At 38.5% G+C, this 20,396-nt stretch overlaps 1 protein-coding gene across 1 annotated transcript in view; it reads left to right on the top strand.

Annotated features, from left to right (window-relative positions):
• The window catches only part of MIPEP (mitochondrial intermediate peptidase), a gene marked incomplete at both ends in the record, with an annotated part of 66,947 nt that overhangs the window by 4,337 nt on the left and 42,214 nt on the right, over window positions 1-20,396 (top strand). Inside the window, 8 exons of the mRNA XM_079549578.1 lie at window positions 289-377; window positions 1,578-1,664; window positions 2,733-2,796; window positions 3,210-3,392; window positions 6,316-6,472; window positions 6,959-7,007; window positions 7,640-7,700; window positions 8,158-8,210. Of these exons, the coding sequence (XP_079405704.1) occupies window positions 289-377; window positions 1,578-1,664; window positions 2,733-2,796; window positions 3,210-3,392; window positions 6,316-6,472; window positions 6,959-7,007; window positions 7,640-7,700; window positions 8,158-8,210 (743 nt within the window). The remainder of the gene's footprint in view (window positions 1-288; window positions 378-1,577; window positions 1,665-2,732; window positions 2,797-3,209; window positions 3,393-6,315; window positions 6,473-6,958; window positions 7,008-7,639; window positions 7,701-8,157; window positions 8,211-20,396) is intronic.

The following is a 20,396-nucleotide window of genomic DNA, read 5'->3' as shown; positions in this document are numbered from 1 at the left end:
CAATTTGGACTGGCACTCTAAGGGGTCAACTGTACCAAGACAGTTTAAAGAAGTACGTAGATTAAAGATATTTTTGGAAAGACTCACTCACTGTCTGCTTTAAAACTTGTTAGCACAGTTCTTCAGTAAGATTTATTTTTGAGGGAAAAAAGTGCAAATTACTCAAATAGGTTATACAGAACCGTGTCAATAAGCATTAAGTAGAACTATTCAAGTGCAACTTTGTTTATAATTAATTTTTTTTAATATGATTTCATGACTCATTATTTTCTTCTTTTACTGCGTCAGGCTGATTTTGTGAAAATTGCCCATCCTGACTTTGCATTCAGAGAGGCTGCTGAAGAAGCTTGCCGGAATATCGGTACTGTGGTGGAAAAGTATGTTCTCTTTGCTATTGCCGTTTGCATCTTTTAAGTGTACCGTATGATCATCTGTGATAAGATGGATCCAAAAAAATATGTAAGAAATGTTTGTGTATGCCAACAAATTTTCAGTCTTCCTATAACAGATATTCAAGAATTTAATTTTATTACAGTATCTAATGAAATATTTTTGTCCTTAAGTTTGATTTTGTGTACATAACGGAGTTCAGGTTATCAGCTGCCTCCATGTCCCTGAAATCCATTGAAGATTTAAAACTGCATTTTTCTAAGACTCATAACAGTTAGCTAGGTGTTGTAAGACTTATGTACAAAATGTTAATTTGGTTTGAAGGTTCAAGCTGTTGTATTTCACAACGCTTCTTTCCATGGAGTGCTGAACCTTTGAATTTCAGCCTGTGAGTGGGATATGTGAAAGAGAAAAGGACAGTCCCTGTTTAAGTTAAATGTTTTGGGGTGTGTCTGTGTAGGACTGAGATAGTTATGCTTGGTCTACTCTGGCATGTGAGATCTTACAGAATTCCATTTCATAGAACCTGTTCTTAAAGCCTTCTGCATTCAAAATGTGGACCTGCTTCTGGACATTTGCTTGGTTTTTGGTTTTTCTTTTTAACATCTCAATCAAAATCCTGAAAGTTATCTCTGTGATCCAGCATTATATCAGTTTGGTAAGCTTTGTGACTGAAATATCAGATTAAAGAGAAATTCCTGAAATTTCAGCAGAACTGTTGCTTTGGTCTTGCCAGAGTGTTTGGGAAACCTTTCACTAGCAACAGTTTTTCAAGGCTGAGACGGAGCGTGCCATTTGTAGCAATGTGACTTCAATATCTGAATGATATTTCTGATTAAAAATTCGTAGAAAGTGTTCACAAATTAACCTGATTCTCTTAGAACAGAATCATAGAATAATAGAATGGCTTGGATTGGAAGGGACCCTAACGACCATACTTGTATTTCCCACAAAATGCCATTCAGAATTATTTTCCCGTCAGAAGCACTAAATGTTTCTCCATGCTAATTTGTCTACATGTCCTTTGTTTGTTATATCTGTAGTTTTTAGGTATTCTTGTGAACTAGGAACTTTGGTTTTAATGTTATCTTGGTAAAGACTTAACTTGGCCTTTAAGTACTACTATCAAGAGACTGAAATATTTGTAGTGGTTGCGAATGTATGATTCTTTTCTTCTGTCTTTCCAGATTAAATACAGATGTTGAACTGTGCCAGAGTTTGAGACGGTTGTTAGCTGATGAAGTTGTTATGAATTCCCTCGATCCAGAAACCAGGTACTTATTAATGTTTATAGGTTTAGATGTTTAGATAGTGTATCTCATTCCTTACTGAGCTTATGGTTTGTGTTTTGTCCAACTGGAAAACATACCACATCTCTGTGACAAATGTGTTGGTTATTACTGAATTACCTGTATGTGGGTTAGAAGTTGTAGTTCTGCAGTCGTGGAGCATGCCCCTGTGACTGTAGAGCACAGCTTTACTGATATCCATGAAAATAAAAAATGAGAATTCAAGATTTTCTATAATAATAGAAACTTGATTAAAATGAGGGGCGTTTCTGTGATGTATGCATCAAAGTGTTTAGCAGTAAAAATAGGGAACAGACTTACACCACTTGAGTTCAGTTTGTAGAATCTGAAATCGAGGAGCTTTATTCAGTCTGAGAATATGTCAGGTGGATCTCTTGATTTTCAGCCTTACTCAAGAGTCCACTAGAAAAATTTCTACTGCATAACACCATTGTTGATGTTTCAGGAAAAAATAAGAATGCATTTGTTAATGGAACTTGTGAGCTGTAGATGGTTTTTCTTCTTTCAAAATCAGATTATCAGTATATTTAAAGCTTACTTTATGATTGCCATAAAACGTTTTATTAGCTGTTTCTGTACTTACAGTTTCTGATTATTTTTTTTTCCTGACGTGGTTAGACAAGCTTAATGCCTAATGTTTGCTCATGTTACAAGTAAGTTATTTCCTTGATCCTTCTTTCCTTATAATCAAAGATGATAGATTTGAAGAGATTGTTTTCTGATCATTTAGAATAAATGAAGTGTCAAATTAGAAAGGTAATTTGCACAAATTGGTTAAATATCTAGATTAAAGTAGTAGAATTATTTTGAAAGATAACTTTCAGTGCAGATGACTAAACAACTACAAAGGAAAAATTTTGATTCATTGAGTAAACTGTTAAGGGCTTAAAACATAGGAGGTCTGTGTCTGTAACAGCAGTACTTGTGGAATAAATAATATCCTCTATTAAATATATCAAACATAAAAGATGTGAAGAAATTATGCTTAGTATCAAATGAGGCTGTTTTAACAGGGATTTACTGTATTTTTAGGCGAGTGGCAGAACTTTTTATGTTTGATTTTGAGATCAGTGGCATTCATTTGGATGAAGAAAAGGTAATTTTTTGCTACAACACCTGTATAGAAATTTTCATGACTCCTAAAGACCAGATAACAATACATGCAGGATATGAAATGTGATTCTGGGCCAATTTGTCCTCTGAAAAGCCCTTTGTCTTCTGTGGAGAATTTGGTGTCTAACAGAAGAGATGAATTTTCTCCATCTTAAGTCATTTCTATGGCGGGCTTTTTTTAATGTTGTTTCAGATGTTAGTTGGCTGTTCTTTATATGAAGTATGTTTGAGCAGCTGATCTTTCCTTTGTTGACTTCAGCTATACCTTAAGAATGTGTTGATGCTGTAAGTCTGATCTTAAATGTAGCATTTTCCGCATCATTTCTGGGAAGCTTAAGGTTTTTTGAACTAAATATCTGAAGATCCGATGTATTTTGTACTTTAATTTTCTTACAGCGTAAAAAGGCAGTCGACCTCAACGTCAGAATATTGGATTTGTGTAATGAATTTCTGACAGGAACTCACCTTCCCAACAAGATTGACAAACGCGCTTTGCCAGAGCATATTCGATCTAATTTTACGACCGAAGGCAATTACTTAGAAGTTGCTGGTCTGCACGCTGACTGTCCCAATGATCTGGTGAGTACTACCCAACTCAGCTTTGGCATGCTCAATGGCAGGAGAGCATATTAGTTATTTTAACTGGTATGCCGGCATATGGTTCAGGATTATGATGTTATGACTAACAAGGAAGAACTATTTTAGAGCGTTGTAATCAATGGCAGCCTTGACTATCATAGCTATGAAATAGTGAAGATCCTGAGTGGATTGAAGAAAAGAAGCAGAATACAAAGAGTGGATTTCTGGCAAGAAGAATCCAGCTTGTTTGGTAAACTGAGAGGTGAGATCCCGTGAGATGCAGCTCTGAAGGGTAAAGAAGCTTAAGAACTCTGGCAATTTTTTAAAAGTAGTGTCCTCTGAGCACAATCTGGATACTAAAATACCCAGTGCCAGCTTATCCTGATACTTGGAAAACCAAGCAGACTTAATAGAAGTCAGTTTCAGCAAGAAGGGAAGTCACGACAGAGCTTCATCTCCAGAAGGCAGCAGACTGCAAGTGAAAATGGGTAAAAGAGAGAAATTTAGAAACTGTGCCTTTACGTCTAGGGATGAGATTAGGAAGAGTAAAGCTCAAGTAGAGTTGAGACTTGTAAGGAACATCAAAAGCAACAGGGGGAGCATCTACTGATCCATTGGTACTAGCAGGCTGAAAAAGGAAAATTGAGGTGAAAAACTTAGAAGTTATGTTGGATGTAAAGAAAAAGTCTTTTACAGTGAGAGCGGTGAGGCACTGGCACAGATTGCTCAGAGATGTGTTGGAAGCTCTGTCCCTGTAGACATTCAACACAAGGCTGGACCAGGCTCTGAGCAATTTGGTCTATCTATAGGTGTCCCTGTGCATTGCAGGGGGTTTGGACTAGATGTCCTCCAGAGGTCCCTTCCAACTCCTAATGATTCTGTGATTCTGTTAAATGGGTGACTTGGCTACACAGATAAGGCTGAGATGCTAACTGCTTTCTTTTCCTCACTGTTCAACAACAAGGTCTTTGAAGTACTAAGTGAAAGAGTTCAGAGAGAAGAACAGCCAGCTATAGGTGAGGATCCAGTTTGGTATGACTTGAGAGAATTCAGCCTGCACAAGTCCTTGCAGTCAGACAAGCTGCATCTAAGGGTTTGGAGAGAACTGGCTTGATATCCTTGAAAGGTTGTGAAGACGAGAGAAGAACCCCAATAATTAGTGTGAATGAGGGGCAGCTGGCCAACAAGCTGAGCATGAACCAGCAGTGACTCCGGCAGAGCGAACAGCCTGGGTGAATAGGGGCAAAACCAGAGACTGAAGGAAAAGTTGATAGCCTTTTATACAGCATACTTTAAACCACGTCTATATTGCTGCATCCAGTTTGGGACACCCCTCACTACTTCTCCCAAGAGGGACAGTGTCATACTGGAGTGACTTGGAGACACAATTGGAAATTGGAAATTTCAACTGGAGAAACTTCTTCATTATGAGGATACCCACGGAATAAATCAGGGTGCCCAGAGAAGTTGTACTATCTCTTGATCACAGGGGATTTTCAAGACCCAAACAGATAAAGCTTTGTGTAAACTGATTTTACTTTATAGCTGACACTGCTTTCAGCATGAGGTTGGACTAGAGACCTCCTTAGGACCCCTCCAATTATCCCTGAATTATCCCAAATAATCCTATTTTGGTTATTGTTGATGATACTTGATGGATTTAGATTCTTTGAAATGTGACAGTGGTTATCTAGTCTTTTAGATCTGAATCTAGGAACTACATCTACTACAACTCCCAAATCTTCTCACATAAAGTAACTGAGGTGACTGAAATCTTGTTTATCACAAAAAATAGAAAAGCTGACTGTAGTAGAACCCAAGCTGAATTGTTTGCTCTCTGTAAGAAATGAAAAATGAATTAAAATCGTGGCACTGAGAGGATGTAAGTGAAGGAAAAATACTCACTGTGTGTCATTTATAAACGTGTCCTGAAAACAGTGTGATCTGCAGAATTGCTACTTAAGCGTCCAGTAATACATCAGTAAAGATTGCATTTCTCTGAGTCAGGTATTTAAAGAGGCTCTTTGGAAATCATAAAATACAGATTGGAAGGGACCTCTAAAGTTTGTCAGTTCAAGCCTTATCCTGTTCAGAATGGGATCAAGTAGGTCAGGTTGCTCGTGGCCGATATCCAGTTGAGTTTTGAACGCTTTCAAAACATGGAGATTATGCCATCTTGCTTGGCAACCTGTACTCCTAGTGTTTGACCACTTAACTGCTTTTTTTTCATGGTATTGAATAGAAAACATTTATCTGCCAGCTTGTGTCTGTTACATCTCATCCTCTTGCTCTGCACCAAAAAGGGTCTGGCTGCATCTTCCCTTTGTGCAAAATGTACAATGTAAAGGTCTTCTTAAATTGGTTTGTGAAATCGAAAAAGCATTTTACCGAGGTTGCTGAAGTGACTTTTTTGAGGTATAATAAAAATAAATCAGAAATAGAAAGGCGGATTATCCATGAGCAGATGGACAGACGAATAGCTTGCTACCTTGAAGAAATAAGGCTTTTCTTTTCCTCTTCTTTCTATCCCCTGATCCTGTTTCTGGTTCTCATCAGACCCTTCCAGGAGCCAGTTTGAATGACAGGGAAAGGACAATTTTCAGAGCTTTGAATGAGCTAAGACAGCTCAAAGAGTGCTCTGAGAAACACAGATGTTGGCACAAAGAGAGGCAATGAGAAGAGGAAGGGACTGTTGACAGGAGTGGAGAACAAGGATCCCTTTTAGCACTCTTGAACTGTTATGTTGTCTCACTGCATTTCATCTATAATGAGTAAGAGAGCAGTAATTGACAAAGAATCATAATTACTATTATTAAAATACTTTTCTAACATATCAATGAATACCAGATTTTCAGTTGCATTGCTTGTTTCTTTAGGAGTTAGACTGTAATAATGTGACTTTATTTTTTTTTTTCCATATTAGGTACGAGAAGCTGCTTACAAGATTTTTCTTTACCCAAATGCTGAGCAGCTAAGCTGTCTAGAAGAACTGCTTGCTAGCCGAAACAGTCTGGCACAGTTGGTTGGGTATGACACCTTTGCCCACAGGGCTCTTCAGGGAACAATGGCCAAAAATCCAGGTATAAGGCATGTGTGGAACAGTAAGCTGAGACAGCGAATGAGCTGTGTTAGGTGTGATGTTAAAAGCTGCTAGTTTGTTTTGCTAAGTTTATACGCATTTCTTCCAGTGAAGTTTCTTATTTCATTTACATTTTGCTGAATGAAAGACTCATGTTTCCTTGTAATTGGCAATAATATGAATAGGGTCCAGTGTTTTTTGTTACAAATCAGTATTCAGTCTTCAGTTACGAAGTTGCCATTATGCTGTAATGACATAACATAAACATGGTACTGAATTCCCCTGAAATGGTGGTGCAGTGGTCAGTGATATGATTTCTTATTCTAAAAACAACCATATTGTTTTTATGCTCTTATGTTCTAAGGGTCCTTTTTGTTTGTTTGTTTGGGAAGCTCTGATCCAAATGTGACACCTTTCAAGGGACTGAATCACCTTTTTTTTCTCTTTTTTTTCTCCTTTTTTTTTTTCCTTCCCCCTGCACTTCTAGATACAGTAACGCAGTTTTTAGAGAAGCTTTCTGACCAGTTGTCTGAAAGGTATGTCTTTTCACTAAGATATTTTTGTAAGCAGGCTTGTATTTCAAGAGCAGAGGGATTCATGTACTACAAAAGCAGTCGTTGCTGCTTATGTTTTGATGAAATAAAAAGCAAGACTGTCTCAAGAGTTCTGAGGTGAACTATTAAAGTGTATTCTGTGGCTATGATCAGAGAATAGCTAAGACTGAATACAAGGGATGTGACAAGAAATGGTAACAGCAAACAAGAAGACAGTAAAGTATTGAAGGGCACCTCTTATGGACTTTTCCCATGTGCATAACTTCATATATGTACTTTACGTCTATGAACAAATTCCCCTTTGTCCTGCTGTCTTCCCCTTAGTTCCTTACAGCACAAAACCCTTTCATCACTGTGTATTAATGGGGTCATTTACTCATGGGGTTGTGCATATCCCAAGCATTCTCTTTCTTTCTGAAAAGAGAGTAAGAAAGATTTGATTGAGAGTACTTGAATGAGAAAAGCAGAAAGGAAAGTTCTTGTACTGTAGTATATGGGCCTGATGTTTTATAGAGTACTTCCAATCCCTGATGGTAGAAAAAGTATTCTTGTATGCTACACTCTGTTTCTAGAAAATCATTCATGAAGTTTTTCATCATACAATTATTTTTCAGAACTCAAAAAGATTTTGAAATGATGACAAAGATGAAAGCGAAGCTTAACCCTCAGAATTCAGTAAGTTAAATTTACACTTATTTTTTGATGTAGCATAAGCTAACCAGGTGCTGTATGAAAAATCAACTCAATTTCATATGCAACGTCTAGTGTGATAACAGAGGCGTTTTCCATCTTCTGCTTTAAAGAGCTTTTTGACTTCATAGCTGCTATTAGTATTAAAACCAATTGAGCCCACCATGGTAGTTGGCTGATACAAAGTGATACTTCTTTTTGATTATTTTTTTCTTGGAGTCTGATCCCACTGCGTATTTGAGTAAGGTGTATGATCTTAATGCAGGCTGTTAAAACAGCTTCTCAAATTCTGCATTATGATGAATTTAGTACTGGTTGTTTCCCACTGTGATTTAAAGTTCTGTCACTTGCAGAAACTGCAAAAATATGCAAAGGAAAAGAAGTTTACTTTGGGTTCACTTGCTGTTCATTATTGTAATGATGAGCTGGAATTCTCTTTCAGAAATTGATGCCATGGGATCATCCTTACTACAGTGGCGTCCTTCGTGCTGAGAGGTAAGCTCCTTATGTTCATGATTGTAATGTAAATGAGTGCCTTTATTTCATTCCTTGCAGTAAGTATAATGAAAGTCCTCAGTGTAAACAGGGTTTCCTTCTTTGAAGATGTACTTCAATATGAAAATATAAAGAATGTGTGAAGAGGCAGTTGTTTGCAACATTGCTTAGTTACTGTTGGAATGCCTATAAATTTTTGGCTCTTCTGTTGTTTCACAGAAAAGTCCTCTTTGGAGATACAAGAGGATAGAATAGTTTCACAAGAGACAGAAAATCCTCGTTTTCATTTTGCTTTTAGCTCTTAGCTGAACTGCAGTGATGTTTAAAAATAAATCTGGGTCACAGAATACAATCTAACTCCTCTTCAAGCAATAATTTAGTTTACTCCTTTTACTGAACTTGCATTTATCATTCCCTTTCATGGACCTCAAACAGAAAATTCTTGGTTAGGTTTTCACTCTTTGTGGGTAGAATTCATTCTCATCTGTTTTGCAGAGACTAAGAAATAAATCTGATAGGTCCACCACACAGACTTAAATTGCGTACAAGAAAAGAGATGGCAGCTCTGGAAGGCAGGAGCACTGCGTGTTGTGTTCACTGGGTCAGTGGTGCTGACCTTTTATCCTGTTGGAAAAGAGAATTTAAAGTTGTGCTGCTTTCACAGAGGGAAGAGAAAAAAGTCTTTCCTTCATTGCATTGTTGTGTTGTTTTGTTTTGTTTTCTTTGGAGGGGGGCAGAAATGTACTTCCAGCTTTATGCCTTTTACAAAAGAGATGCGGTTACGTCTCTAGTAGTACTGTGCACAGAGCATGGTTTTCATTTTTGCCTCTGTTGTGTTTTGGCACTCAGTCGTTTGTGTGGTTGTTTCTGTATTACTATGAATTTCGTTTCTTCTGCTTTTCATAGAAAAGTATTTCTGTTTAAAAGAAACCAAATGCATGCTTTTGAGTGTTTCCTTTGGGCTACGGTTATTTTGTGGCTCCAGCTGATGTACTCAACCATAGTTTTGTTGTTACTGTTGATAGATAAGGTGCAAATTATCTTTACAATTATAAGAGAAGGGTATAAAGAGAATCATAGAATTGCAAGGTTGGAAACGACCTGGAAGATCATCTAGTCCAAGAGTTTTAGTGCTTAATTAATATAGCAATGTTATAGCATGTCACATGCATCTCTAAGGATGGAAGAAATACTTGATGAGACAGTGCCTGTGTCTGTTGGGAGAGATACCTTGTTCTCTGTTTTGCTCTATATGACCATATTTTCACATAAATGTTGTGAGCATACACTGAACAATGTGATCCTGAGGTGATCTTGTATTACTCTACATTTTATTTTTTCTCCAGGTTTTAATCCGCTGCGTGCACTTGGACTGTAATACTTGCCCCTTTTCACTCCTGTAGTTTACTGAACGTTTCTGCTGTTTTTTAAGATGAACAGCAGGCGGAGCTCCAGACTTAGCTCAGGAAATACATTTTTCTTTCTATAAACTCATCTACAAAAGTTTTGTTTCTGTCAGCTTTCACCAAGTCTTTTTCCTGGAAACTTGATCCTACTTCAAAAAGTGCAGGTCTCCCATTGATGGTAACAGAATAGTAGGGTAGTTTACTTCCTTTTTTTTTTTTTCTTTTTTGAAAATGATGTTAAGTATCCTCTCTGGCTTTAAACTTACAACAGACTGATGTTGTGCATTTGACAGAAACTGGAGACAAAAGTCTGAAATCCATGGCAGAAGTATCTTAAAAGGAGATAGAATAATTAGAAGAACCTCAAGAATTTTGGCAGGCTAAGGGTAATAAAACAGTGAATGCTGGAACATGCTTCAGCCTCTAACAAGTAAGAAGATGTCTAATATGTGTATTATAAAATAATGCTGTTGAGTTTTAGTGCAGGCAAGTACCATGGTATTAATTAAATCCCATTACTTCTCAGTAAGTGCTGCTGAAGTTATAAGTAATTCTCAAGGCCCTGATCCTGCAAAGATGTAGTAGCCCTGATGACTTCATTTGGGTCATTAAAAAATAAATAAAAATTAATGGAAGAGACCTTTTACAGTCAGTTGTTTGTCTTGAAGTTGGGGTTAACTATACTTAAGTCACTTCCAACTGAAGCATAGAACTTTTTGTAAGAACTGTCAGAGGCAAGCTTGCAATATTTGGTGCTGACTCCTGTTTTCCTAACCTTTGTTGCTTATGAGACCGGGCTGACTTTGTTGGCTGTAATTCACTTTGGGGATATTTGCCAAACTGTGAAAGACTTTATTCAAGAAACAATTGGGATATGCTCTCAGGGTCTTGCTCTCTGTGCTCTCTGTTCCTTTGGGACTGCAAAAATGAGTAAGACTAGCCTTGGGGATGAACAAATCAATACCAAAATAATCCAGTTTCCTGCTCTGTAGGAAGGAGAAGCCACCATGACAACTGGAGGCATTTTGGATCCTGGGGTAACCAGCTCAGCAGAATCTAGGAACAATTCACTGCTTTCATGTTGGGACTGAACATAGATGTCTGGCTCGCAGGGAAGCACATTTGTTTTTCAGGGGCAGGGGCAATATCAAGGTACCTGAACATGGCTGTGAATGTTTCTAAAGGCACATACACTACAAGCTGTAACTGCATTATTTTTAGCTTTATGAAAGAATGTTTTCTATTGGGAATGTTGAGTGGAAAAACAGCCCAGAATATTTGTGGAATATGTGAGAAAACTGTCACTTCTGTTCAAATTGAATCCTGAAATGAAAAAAACAATGCAAATTTTTAAAAGAATCAGGAAATCTTTCAACCAAAATGCCCATAGAGAAGCAAAATTTTCTGTAACTATCTGTTTGTAAGCAAGGGAAGGCATGTCTTCTATTAAATCAACTTACCAGTCACTAAGCTGGTGGACTAGTGTTTTTGGAGGAAAGAATGAAAGCTACTGAAAAGCCTTGCTATATTGTTCATTGTAGAACTGTGATTGTGAGGAAGGCTCAGAAAATTGTGAGTTTTGTTGTGTTCAAACTGCATGCTCTAGAAGATGCTGCTACTTGGTGGTTTACACACAGTGTTTTGAAACATCCCAATAAAAGAATTTCACAAATAATTTGTTACCCTTTTCTTCCTGTTATCGCTGAGTACTTAGTTTGTTATCTTCTTTACCTAAGAGTTAAAGAAGTTGCTGTAATACAGGCAAAGCATAATATATGTTAAAAGCATGGCAAGAAGCTTTAAAGTCAGTGGTCATTCTTTCTGACTTTAGCATATTTTATTTGCATGACGAGTCATTCAAAAGCAGAACATACATTTCAAGAATTATTTATGTATTCAAATAGCTGTGGAATGTCAAAGAAATTGTTGTTTGATATGAAAACACAGTCAATCTAAAAGTCATATACAGTGTCAGTAGCAAATCAATATTCCGAATTATCCCCTGACCTCCTCCATAACAGTCTAAAAGGTACAATTAACAGAAGGAGAAAAGGATACAGGTGCTAGTTTATGGTTGATGAGAGTACAAAGGCTTTCTAGTATTATTATTATTTTTTAAGAAATTCAGAGTCTTCTATAAATCATGGTTAATAGTCTCCCTTGAGGTAAAGAATTAAATTTCATAGTCTGGCATGTAATGAAAATTGGAAGGGGTTTTCCTTGTCTTGATCTCCTTAAGTTAACCTGAGGGGTTTATCTTTTATCTTCCACTAAGAAGTTTTTTTTTTCACGTTTTTTCAAGTTTATTTGAAAGTTTTGAGAGAATTTGTTTCATTAAAGATGGTTCCCTTAGTGTTCTGAATTTTCATGGAAGTCAACAGGATAATTTTTTTCTCAAAAGCAAAAACAAAGCACCAGGATTTATCAGGGACCACAACTTAATAGCCACAGATAAGAATTCTTGCCAAGGGACTAATTTGCAATTGTTAAGAGTCAGAAGGCTTAGCTCTGAAGAGCAGCAATACTTACTCAAATATCCCTAATGTCCAAGCTTATCAAAAGCATCCTTATTGGAATAGATGAAAGTCATGCCACACAAAACACTCTTAGTTTCTTTCCAAATATACAGCTTAAATGAAAGTGATTTTAGAAGTCTGTATTTTATTTAGACTCAGTGAAGTCATACAAGCTTAGAAATAATTATTTATAATGACATACTACGTCTTTGTTCTTCGCAGAGACACAGCCTTTTTGTTTGAAGCCTGCTGTTCTTGAAGAATAACCAAACCTCACTGTGTCAGTTAACTTCTTTTTTTTTTTTTAAATTGGTTTTTAAATTGGTTTGGCTACATTGCTTCTTTTAAAAATACTGCTGGGCTGCATACTGTAAAAGTGAGGTGTCTGGATTTTTGAAAGTAGTTTATCCTTTAATATAAAGCAGGAATTAACATCAAAGAAACTACTGTTTTCTTTGATATTTCTGCTTTCTTTAGGAGAGTACTAGGATTTTTCTCTCTAACCTTTCTGGGCTTACATTCTGCAATAAAGTGCATAAGAAAATTTTCATTCTTTCTAGGGTTTGTTATAAATACGAATGCTCCAGGGTTTGAATTCAGACATTCAGAGTGAAGTGAGATATTGGAATATGTCTTAAGACAAAATGAAAGCAGAACAGACTTGGTTTTTTGTTTTTATTTTTTGTTTGTTTGTTTTTGTTTTTTTGTCTTAGTCTTTCACAGTTTTGGACGTTTGAGCATAACTTGCATTATGCAGTTTTGCAGGTTCAACAAGGTAACTGAAGGTTCACTGTTAAAATAAAGAGGACTATTTCTAATTCTCGATATATTTTTTTAACTGAAAGCTTGGTGGAGAGGAAAATACTCTTACTGTAGAGAAGAGTTCACTTATATATTTTTGACTTCTGATTTGTTCAGAGCAAGATTTCCATAATGGCACCCTTCCTTTTTTTTTTTTTAGGAGTATGATATTTCCTACATCTGAACAAGAAGCAACCTTTTTTAAAATCTAGCAGTGTAAAAATGTCTGAATTTCAAGAAATGGTCTTTCAGATTTATAATTGTGTTTTCTGATGGTTATATCTGTATTGTTATTTCCTTTTTTCTGCTCTTCCAGAAATGCATACAGATTATATAAGTTTCACATAAGGACTTAAGAAATTTAAGTGCTTAAATTCAGGAATGGTTCCGAAAATATACTCTTGACTACTGGTATCAAAAATCAGTCCATACTGTGCTTTTGACCTCTGATACCCAAGAAAAGAAATCTTTTGACTAGAGTGTGTATTTCTTTACAAGGTTCTGTTGTGATGCATCAGACCACCATTCTCTCATCTCCTTCACATTTCAAAGGTTTCTTCTCCTAGAAAGAAGTTGTGCTGTTCATCATGTTGGGATTCAGCTATGCAGTTCAGCCAGAGAAGTGTTAAGTTTCAGAGAGGAGCAAGAGCTCAAGCATATTTAGTTCAAGACTTCTGCTAGGTAGCTCAAGTTAATACCCTGCTAAGCATGCACGGCCTCAGAATTGTGTCCACCTTTCTCTGATTACACAGCATCCTAAGTGTCTGTTTTAAGCACTCTGAATCACCTTGCTTGTTGCCCAGAGCTCGTGTTTTGAGGGACAGGATATCCAGGGATATTTGACTCTTGCCTGTGCTTGCTTAGGTGACGTGAGCGCTTTCTCTTCCTTAGAAAAGACTTTAATTGTGTCTCCATGCGCTTGCCTGCTTTAGAGACAACAGTAGAATGTTCTCCTAGTGATGTTAGTATGCTGTGTGCATCACTGTCCTACTGAATTCTTCCTCACCGCTTAGATGATGCAGCAAACAAGCTGCAAATTATGGCACAGAAGAAAACCGTTCTTCTGGCACTTCCCTATAGCTTCTGTCACCAAATGAAGCTCCAGTTATTCACTTGTTTCCAATGTAAATTTTAGCAGTCTGTTTCCAGAGCACTAACCTTTCTTGCTAGTAGCAGTAACCCTTAGCAGAAACCTTATGGATAGCACAATGCCTGTTAGCACAGTTCAGTTTGAGCTGCATTCGCTTCCTTTCTTATGTCTTTTCCCAAAAACACATCAATGCATTTCCTGTTGGAGATAAAAGTTGTAACTTGGCTGAGCAAATGCAGAGGCGGTTTTCCAAAGAGTGATCAGAAAACGTTTGGATTAAAGCAGCTGCTTCTTGCTGGTTTGCTTGACTTTTATACCACTTTAAATAGAAAAAAAAGCTAGACAGCTATTCAAGTCTGCAGTTAATAACAGCTTGAAAATCTTGCATAAAGTGATTCTCTATGGCTACTGACATAATATATAGTATAAAAATACATATTAGGATTATCAGTAGCTATTAACATGCAGATTATGGAGGTTGCTTTGCTCTGAGGAGTGAACAGCTTTGGGGCAGGCTAAGCTAAGGCACTTGGGAATTCTGTTCCTTTTGATGTAGGGTCAGCCACTATCAGTTAATTCTTTAACTAAAGTATTTAACTAAAGTTTTTGTCTTCTTGTTCTATCCATAAAGAAAACATGCAGTCAAATGACTTGTTTTGCTGGGGTTTTGTTGGGAGGCTGCTGCGTGCATTTTCAAATTAATTTCACATTTGAAAAAACCAAAAGAAGATCAGAGAAATGTCATATACCTGGCTTAGAAGATAGTTAACTTTGAGATTCCCTTTAGCTTCAGGAGAAATTCACTTTACAGTCTCGGATCTGCTCTCAAAAGCTCTGCATCCTACACAGACAATCTCTATCTATGTTATGTAGCATTTAAAAAGTGTATTGATAGAAGTCTGCATCTTAGAGTTTTATGCAATATTTTAGATAATCTGACCAGGGTCATGGAGTGTTTTGAAAATACAATCCCAAATCCTTGAACACCAAAAGAAATTTAATTCAAAGGACTGAGAGAAGTTTGGCTTGCTGTCACAGTCTGTCACCATAGCTGCCAAGAAGTTGTGCTGCAGTGTTTTAGATTAATACAGATTTGAACACTGAAATATTGTGCCTGAGAAATGTTATGTTCTTGCAGTTTCACTAAGGTGATGAAGTGAATAACTGAGGTTAGGGAATCATTTACTAGCAAGCAGATGCTTTTTTTCCTGTCATTTGGAAATGATGAAGTTGCTAATGGCTGCTACTGTTGGAGCACCTGGAATCAAGCAAGAATCTTCAATAGGGAGCATGTAGTTTGTCTGCAAATTTTTCCGAGTACTTTTCCACCCACATCCTCCAGCCAGACCTCAGTTTTACATATCTAAAAGAGATTGTAGGATTTCCTGTTCTGCTCATTGCGTATCCTTTCTTTGGGAAGGAGTCAGGGCTTTAAAATTAATTTCTTCCCTTTTCATTGTTGTTATTTAATACCTAGTGCTACACCTTTCACTCTGCGGTGATTAGCATTAAATCTTGGAAGTGGGGACTCAGAAAAAATTCCATCATACGCTTGTTCTTGCCACTGAAAGGCAAGATCATCTATTAATAATAATTCCAGGAACTGAATTTTTGGTTATAGGACATCAGCTTCAGTTATCTGAGGTTTTGGCTAATTCGTAAATAAGCCCCAAAAGAAAGTTTTCCTGGAATCAGTGCAGGTTTCGGGTTGGACTTTCTTCAGTGATAGTTGATCTTGATGTAGCAAGGGGGTTCATATACAAGGTAGGACTGAATTGAAAAGTTGGAAATTCTGTATTTTAATGTCTAGAATGATTATTTGCTGGTTGTTATTGACTGGTGTTAAAGAAAGATTTTGAAGAGGTTCTACCTGCTTCTCAGAACAGTTGCTTTTTTTCAGCACCCCATACTCATTTTAATTTGTGTTATTAATTATAATGGAATAAAATAGAATACAATAAAGGAGCTCAGCTGAAAGGAACTTAGAAAGATCAAGGATTATTAGTTCCAACTTCCTGACCACTTCACAGCTAAACAGAGGCTAAAGCATATTATTGAGGGTATTGTCCAAATGTCTTATGAACACTGACAGGCACAGGACATCAACCACTTCTCTAGGAAACCTGTTCCAGTGTCTGACCACCCTCATGGTACTGAAGTTATTCCTAATGCCCAGTCTGACCCTCCCATGGTTCAGCTCTGTGCCATTCCTGACCTGCCATTGGTTCCCAATAGCAGAGCCTGGCACCACCCTCTGCTTCCTCACCCCAGGGAGCTGCAGGGAGCAAAGAGGTCATATCTTAGTTTCTTCTTCAGGCCTGAATGTTCTCAATCTTTGTTCACAGGACATGGCTCCAGCCCTGTCACCAGCTGCAGTGCCCTCCTTTGGGCACATTCAAGCTCCTTAACATCCTTTTTCTACTGTGGAGCTCAGAACTGCACAGAATTCTCAAGGTGAGGCTGCATCAGCACTGAGTATAGCAAGTGAATTGTGCCTTCTCACCTGCAAAATGTCCCCCAAAATGCAATTTGCACTCTTGGCTGCTGGGGCACTACTTGCTCATGCTGAACTGCTGTAACCAGCACCTCCAGGTCCCTTCCTATTGAGCTGCTTTCCAGCCAGTAGGCTCCAGTCTGTGCCTGTGTCCAGCACTGCTCCACCCCAGATATAGGACCCTGCATCCAGTTCTGGGCTCCCCAGTACAAAAAAGACAGGGATCTCTTGGAAAGAGTCCAGCGGAGGGCCACAAAGACGGTGAAGGGCCTGGAGCATCTCTCCTATGAAGAAAGGCTGAGTGAACTGGGTCTGTTCAGCCTTGAGAAAAGATGACTGAGAGGGGATCTAATCCAGGTTTATAAATATCTGAGGTGTGGGGCCATAATGGTGAAGCCAGTCTCTTTTCAGTGGTACGTGGAGACAGGACAAGGGGAAATGGACATAAGCTGCAGCGTAGGAAGTTCTGCACAAATGTGCGCAGGAACTTCTTTATGGTGAGGGTGACGGAGCACTGGAACAGGCTGCCCAGGGAGGTGGTGGAGTCTCCTTCTCTGGAGATGTTCAAAACTCGCCTGGACGCCTACCCGTGTGACCTGGTGTGGGGAACCTGCTTTGGCAGGGGGGTTGGACTTGATGATCTCTAGAGGTCCCTTCCAACCCCCTGTGATTCTGTGACCCAGCATTTTCCTGTGTTGAACTTCATGCTGTTGATAATTGCTCAATATTCCAGTATATCTAGATCCTCTGAAAGGCTTCTTGTCCCTCCTGAGAGTCAGCAGTACCTCCCAGCTCACTGTCATCGGTGAACTTGCTGAGGATGCAAGCCAGATGTAAATTCACTTACAGTTCATCATGTAGCATGGTGTGAACCTTCATTTAGAAGGATGCTGTGAGGGACAGTACCAAATGCCTCACTAAAACCCAGAAAAATTACTTCCACTGCTTTCCCTTCATCCACCGAGTAGGTGACCTTATTGTGAAAGGGGATCAAATTACCAAGATATGATCCTCTGTAAGTCTTCTGCTGAGACTGCCCCTCAGGAATCCTAAACTTTCCTAGAGAGAAAGAGTCTGAGGAAAAGAAGACTTCCTTGATTGAGGAGAATCTGATCAAAGATCATCTAGGCAAACTTGATAAAAACAAACCCATGGGGCCTGATGGGATGCATCTACAAGTACTGAGGAAACTGGCAGAAATGATTGTCAAGCTGCTCTATATCGTCTTTGCAAGGTCATGGAGAACAGGAGAGGTGCCTGAGGACTGGAGGAAAACCGTTGTCACTTCAGTCTTTAAAAAGTGCAAGGAGGAAACTACAGGCTAATCAGCCTCACCTCTGTCCCTAGGAACGTGATAGAACAGCTTATTTGGGAAATTATCTCCAATCGAGTGGAAGAATGTTAACAGAAATAGTGAACTTCTATTCTGTGAACTTCTGTGACACTGCAGTGACAAGCAGAAAATAAATCCAAACCAAACTACAATTAGAAGATAACTTAAGGGATAATAGTTGCCAGTGACTGCTGTCAGCGTTGTCCAGAAATAATTTAAATATCAGACTTGTGTCATAAGACACTATTGAAGATTTTCCAAAGTCTTTGTCTTTGACCTTTGTTCTCACGCTGCTGTAGCAAGCAAGGCAGAGGTGGAGAAATAAAAGTGGGATCAGAACCAGAAATACTTTTTTGGCATTCTGTACAAAAAATGTTTTTGCAGAACTTTTTCTTTCTATTTTTTGTTGGCAAAAGTAACATTAACATATACCTTTCATTAGATGCAGGAGAGGTTATATCCTGACGGTGCTATACCAGAAATGGCTGACATTAACTTTATGCTATTATTATTAAAGTGATTGTCTAATCAGAGCCACTGGTACTCAAAACATTAGATTGTGACATCTTAGAACATTAGCTAGGGTAAGGGACTATTTCCCCTGAGAAGTATGGCTCAAACCAATGTAGTCTGTTACATCTATTTTCATATGTGGGTGGATAAGTATTGTGCTTTTTCCAAAAGACTAAACTGTCACAGGCTGATTTCTTTCCCCTCTTTGGATAGTGACAGCCTATTTCAAAATACTTATCAGAAAGCCTTCTTCCCATGCTCTTCATCATGGAATAAGATCATGGAGACAATCCGTATGTTCAGAGAGCACTGAGAATGAGGAATAAGTAGACAGTTGTTTTCTTTGTGTAACATGTCACATCAACTCTTTGTGTGAAGTAATATCACTCATTTCTCGTGCTAGTATGTATCTGCTTTTCTGTATCAGCAAGAACTTCTTTTACGGAAAAAAAATCATAAAACGGTTTCAGAACTCTTCCTCCTTACCCCCCAGCAACCACACGTTAATCTGGCGTTTCATCTCAGTGTATTAATCCTCTACAGTTTGCATGGCACATGTTGTCCTCTTTTAATTAAGCTGGAATCTATCTTGTCTGCGGTTCTGTAGTTCTGGTACCTAAGCTCCATATCATCTCTTCAGTGAATCATGGGTTGGCTGAGGTTGGAAGGCCTTTTGGAGGTCACCTGGCCTAACCCCTGCATCAACAGGGACACCCAGAGCAGACCCAAGACCACATCCAGGCAGCTTCTGGAGTTCTCCAAGAGAGAGAAGGAGAGAAGACTCCACAGCCTCCAGGCAGCCTGTGCCAGTGCTCCATCACCTGCACAGGAAAAACATGTGTCTTGATGTTCAGTTAGAGTCTTCTGTATTTTGTTTTGTGCTCACTGCCTTATTCTTCTTACTGAGTGTCACTAGAAAGAGCCTGTCTCTGTCTTTTTGCACCCTCTCTTCAGGTATTTATAGACAGTGATAAGATCTTCTGAGCCTTTTCTTGTCTAGGCTCATCAGTCCTGGCTTTCAGTCCTTCCCTTTAGATGGGGTGCACCAATTCTTCAGTCGTCTTCATGTCACTTGTTTGCACTCTGTCCAATAAGTCCATGTTTTTCTTGCACTGGAAGCCCCAGAACTTTACACAGTACTTTGGGTGTAGCCTTCCCAGTGCTGAGTAGGGAAGAAAGAACCTCCCTTGACCTGTTGGCCATACTTTTCCTAATGCAGCCCAGGATACCAGGATACTTTCTTAGCAGCAAGGACACATCACTTGCTCATGTTCAAGTTGATGTCAGCCAAGACTGCCACAACAGTGAGATGTTCAGCCGTCTGCCGGGTTAAACCACAGTAGTGTTAGACAGGACTGGACCCCGCTTTGACCCTGGGGTGCTCCTCTAGTTACTGGCATCCAACGTGATTTTGTACCATTCATCATCACCTTTCACTTGTCTGTCCATTCTACCCATGCATCAGCAGTTTCACTACGCTGATTTTATGGGAGATGGTGCCAAAAGCCTTACTGAATTTTAGGTTGAACTGCTTTCCCTCATCTCTAAGGCTACTCTTTTCATTGTAGAAGTGTATCACGTTGGTCCAGAACGTCTGTGCTGACTATTCCTGATGATTTTCTTCTCCTTCGTGTGCCTGGAAATGGTTTCTAGGATTAGCTGCTCCATCAGGAAAGATTACTGCTTTTCAGAAAATTCTTTGTAAGTTTGGCTTAATTTCATAAAGACTTTTCAAGGTCTCTACTACTGATGTTTTCATACCCTATTTTCCTGCAGCTGAAATTACTGTTAGAAGCTACGTGCTTAAATTTCCTGGAACTGCAAAAATCTGGTGGTCTGCTATGTGTGTGAAATGGTGGAGTTGAATGTTGATTTAATGAATTGTACGTTTGTATAATTTTATCATATGGTTTCTTTCTCCAATTTTTTAGTACAGTCAGCTTTCTGCTCAAATTTGACCTGGAGGAAATTACATGGAAACCCTGGATGATATTGAATGGCTAGAGGAGGAGGATGTGAAGCTCCTAGATGAG

Source organism: Tetrao urogallus (assembly GCF_951394365.1).
Source record: "Tetrao urogallus genome assembly, chromosome: 1".
NCBI lineage: Eukaryota > Metazoa > Chordata > Aves > Galliformes > Phasianidae > Tetrao > Tetrao urogallus.
This window is presented reverse-complemented; position numbering and strand designations above follow the sequence as displayed.